This window comes from Anoplophora glabripennis, unplaced genomic scaffold (genome assembly GCF_000390285.2).
Source record: "Anoplophora glabripennis isolate ALB-LARVAE unplaced genomic scaffold, Agla_2.0 scaffold1171, whole genome shotgun sequence".
Taxonomy (NCBI): domain Eukaryota; kingdom Metazoa; phylum Arthropoda; class Insecta; order Coleoptera; family Cerambycidae; genus Anoplophora; species Anoplophora glabripennis.
In genome coordinates this window covers 12057-15734 of record NW_019417250.1, presented here as the reverse complement: position 1 = coordinate 15734, position 3678 = coordinate 12057, and the positions used below count along the sequence as shown (strand labels likewise).

At 30.4% G+C, this 3678-nt stretch overlaps 1 protein-coding gene across 1 annotated transcript; it reads left to right on the top strand.

The window, feature by feature from the left end:
- Positions 1-234: 234 nt before the first annotated feature.
- Positions 235-3236, top strand: LOC108913792. The gene is made up of 2 exons (XM_018719416.1): positions 235-342; positions 2798-3236. Exons 1-2 carry the CDS (start codon positions 298-300, stop codon positions 3161-3163), a joined length of 411 nt encoding a protein of 136 aa, XP_018574932.1. The 5' UTR covers positions 235-297; the 3' UTR covers positions 3164-3236.
- The last annotated feature ends 442 nt before the right edge of the window (positions 3237-3678 follow it).

The following is a 3678-nucleotide window of genomic DNA, read 5'->3' as shown; positions in this document are numbered from 1 at the left end:
ATTGTATTTACACATAAACAATATTATAGCAACAATTAGTATAAACGTTTGCGGTATTTTTACAAACTTCAATACAAGTAATTAAAAATAAAAATAAATGTTTTATTTAACTATGTTCTCTGAACAATACCTTACAAGGTAGCATAGCGCACGACGTGACTTATTTGTTTCTTTACGGATTTCCCAGAAAACAATCATGTCCAGGTATACCTACCTACTTAAGTTATAAATACGAGATGCAATCTGAAAACGATAACACACATTGTTGAAACTGCAAGAAGTAAAAAAGCAGCTAACATGAAGACCGTTTTTGTGTTTTTGTGCGTTATTGTCGGCATCTTGGTAAGTAACACCTAAAACTATTAATGGTAAAAATAGAGGTGTTCTTAAATACTAGTTTGTGATAATAATGAATTCATTCTTAAATGGTAGCAAATTTAAATGAAATTATTTCTAATTTCACCATAAAGTTACAGCAAGAATCGTTTAAGTGTTTACGAGTAGGTATGTGATAATAATATACAATCGACCTGAATAGCTATATCAGACTATTCAATTAATGTTAATAATTTTATGCATGTCCTTTTTTTATTTATAATGTTGAGAATTGAAACGACTTAAAATTTTGCTATGGCAAATTGTCAACTGCAGTAAAAAATTGTTCTTTGTAAAGAATATTTTTATTAAATTTTCTACGATGTAATATTTACTCCTTATAAGAGTAGTAACTGCTTCATATATGAAAGTTTCAGTAGTCGGTAGGAGATTCCAAAACTTAATATAAAAATTGTGGCCATATTGCGCCTCCGGCTTTATAATATCCGCTGTTATCCAATTTCATAAAGACTTTGTTAAGTTTTAGTTATCCCGCAGTTGCAGATTAATTTACCTATACTAAAAATTTGATAATGTAAAACTGTGTTGATAAAAATTGATCATATCTTTTTCTCAGTGTGTGTATGATAGTTTTAATAGAAAAATATTATTCTCTTATCTATTTTACACAAATAAGATATACTTGTTATATGTTGTTATATGTCGATAAATTTAACTGTTTTCGATTTATTTATTGCTTTTCCTTTGGACGCAAAAAGTTTTTTTTCTATTAAAACTTTCGAACACAGTGTGTGTGAAAAAAGTTATGAGCAATTTTTATCAACCGAGACTACGGTTTGTAGCGACCTCTAGCATGTACCTACAGCACAGTTAAGTCCGAAGTTCGTTTTCCTGGACATAGGAAACTCCAAAATCCAATTTTTCAAAGTAATTCTTTCAAAACTTTCTAGAAATTTTAAGAATTTTGAATTCAAAATTTTAACTTTAACACCCTGTAACTTTTTATCACAAATGGACTAAGGTAAGTTTAGCTATATCGCGCTATTTTGATGTAAGAAATCTACTCTGGCTCTGTCTCTCATTAATTTCGGGGCATCTTGTATAAGCGCTGTAGCACATATACAGGATTCGGTACTTTCCCTATATCCCGAAAAGAAGTAGTTTTGTCTATTACGGGCTTGATTTTCGAAATAAATTCAATGGCGAAAATCGCATCTCGATATCTTGATTCGTTTGAGATACAAATTTTGTCGTTTTCCATAATTGTCTAAAACAATTTTGTTTGCAAAAATACTTGACTGTTGTAAAGACATTTTTTCACACAATTTTTTACGTAGAATCCGGCGGCGTACGTTGTATTCTATAACTGTCAATTTTAGTTGTAACATAAACTTTAATTTTCTTTAATCTCTACATATTTTTATATTTTTTGGAGTCTACGTAAAATTTACTTTCAAATGGTAGTAGAAATTACAAAAAATTTATTTTCAAGGTATAAAAACCAAATTAGTTTTATTGTAAACCAATGTTTCTTGATACAACTCACAATCAGTGCATCGTCCATTTTCGTTTGTCATTAATACATCAAACTATGGACGTACCATGGCAAAAACAGTTTAATAATAAAAAAATATATTTTTTGGGGTTTATTTGTTGAAAGAGATTTTTTGTGTAATGAATTAATGATGCATCATTTGAAAGGAAGCTTTATGTAAATTTGAAATATTTACAAACATACAGGTTGTTCCATTAAAAAATATATGTTTGTGTTATAACTGAAAAACCAGAAATTATAGAAAAATATTGCGAACACCGCTGCATTCTGCATAAAAAACAGCGTAAGATACCTGTTTACAAAATTCAAATGTTTTCACAAAAGAGTTATAGAGTATATCGAAAATGACCAAAATTGATAAACGTCCTGTATCGGTTAGACGAACCCAGATATCGATATGCGGTTTTCGTTATTCTACTTTTTTGGAAAAGGAAACCTAAGATGCTTTTTGCAAAATTTGGTACATTATAATGTTACATCTTATAGAAAAAAGTGAGAAATTTTTGTTAGAACATAGATTTATAATAAACATTAAAAAAAATGAAAGCTGTTTTTTAATTATCATATCAATTACGGTCATAATTATAATAAACTATGATGGTTGGTTTTTTAATTATCATATCAATTACGGTCATAATTACAATAAACTATGATGCAAAATCTATAAGTGCCAATATGCAAACTGTTTAGGAGTTGCAAGAGAAGCTTTTTCTAAGAAGGAAAGAATATTTTTTGGAGTTATATCATTTGTTAAGCATGTATCTAAATTATATTGAAATATTGGTACCTGTAAGTAACGATGATACTTCTTAATATCCCCAGAGATCTAATTTTCGAGAAATATGGAGTTAATTTATTCTTGTACCACTATGTTCAATTAACTAATCATGTGTTTTTCAATGCTAGGCCCAAGACAAACCTAAACTCATTGCCGAGGAGCAGATGCTGGAACACATCCATGACGAGTGCCAGGCGGATCCCAAGACATTCGCCGACCACGACCTACTGCACAACCTCGCTGCCAACATCGACAATCCCCAAGTCGGTGCTCACATGCTCTGCGAATCAACCAAGGTGGGCCTCCAGAAGGAAAACGGAGAACTGGACATCGAAACTATCAAGAGCAAAATCGGCCTTTCTGTTGATGATCCGAACAGAGTAGAGTTCTTGGTCAAGGAATGTGCCATTAAAAAGAATACCCCGGAGAAGACTGCCATCAACCTCTTCATGTGCTTGGATAAAAATGGCGTAACTTACTTCCATGAGTTTTAACTGAACAGTTTAACAGATTTAAAAATGTATAAATGTATATAGTAAATAAACGATTATTGGATTATCGAAGTCATCCAGCGACTTACACTTCTTTTTATAATTAAGGCAATTAACCTTTTAGAATTTAAAAGTATGTAGTTCTTCTCTACTAAACTTAACCTCAATCAGAAATAGCCTTTAACTTTTTAAAAAGTACTATCTTCAAGAAACCGAAACTGACATAGAAGATATTGACAGTATATCATTTCACACTTTTGTTGAACGTGAACTAGGAGAATTTTGGACAGTGCACAAAAGTGTAGTAAATATACTTGTACCAAAAATATCCTTCAGTACAAAATATGCAGTTATACATCAGCAATATTGTTGGTGTATAAATTGTTGTAATTTTTAATAGTACTGAGTGGAGGTGAAAGAAATATTCAGTATTACTTGAAAACAATGATTGTTTTCTATTCTAAAATTATTTAAAAAAATTATTCTTTCACAGTTTTTGCAATAGAGTATTCACATAA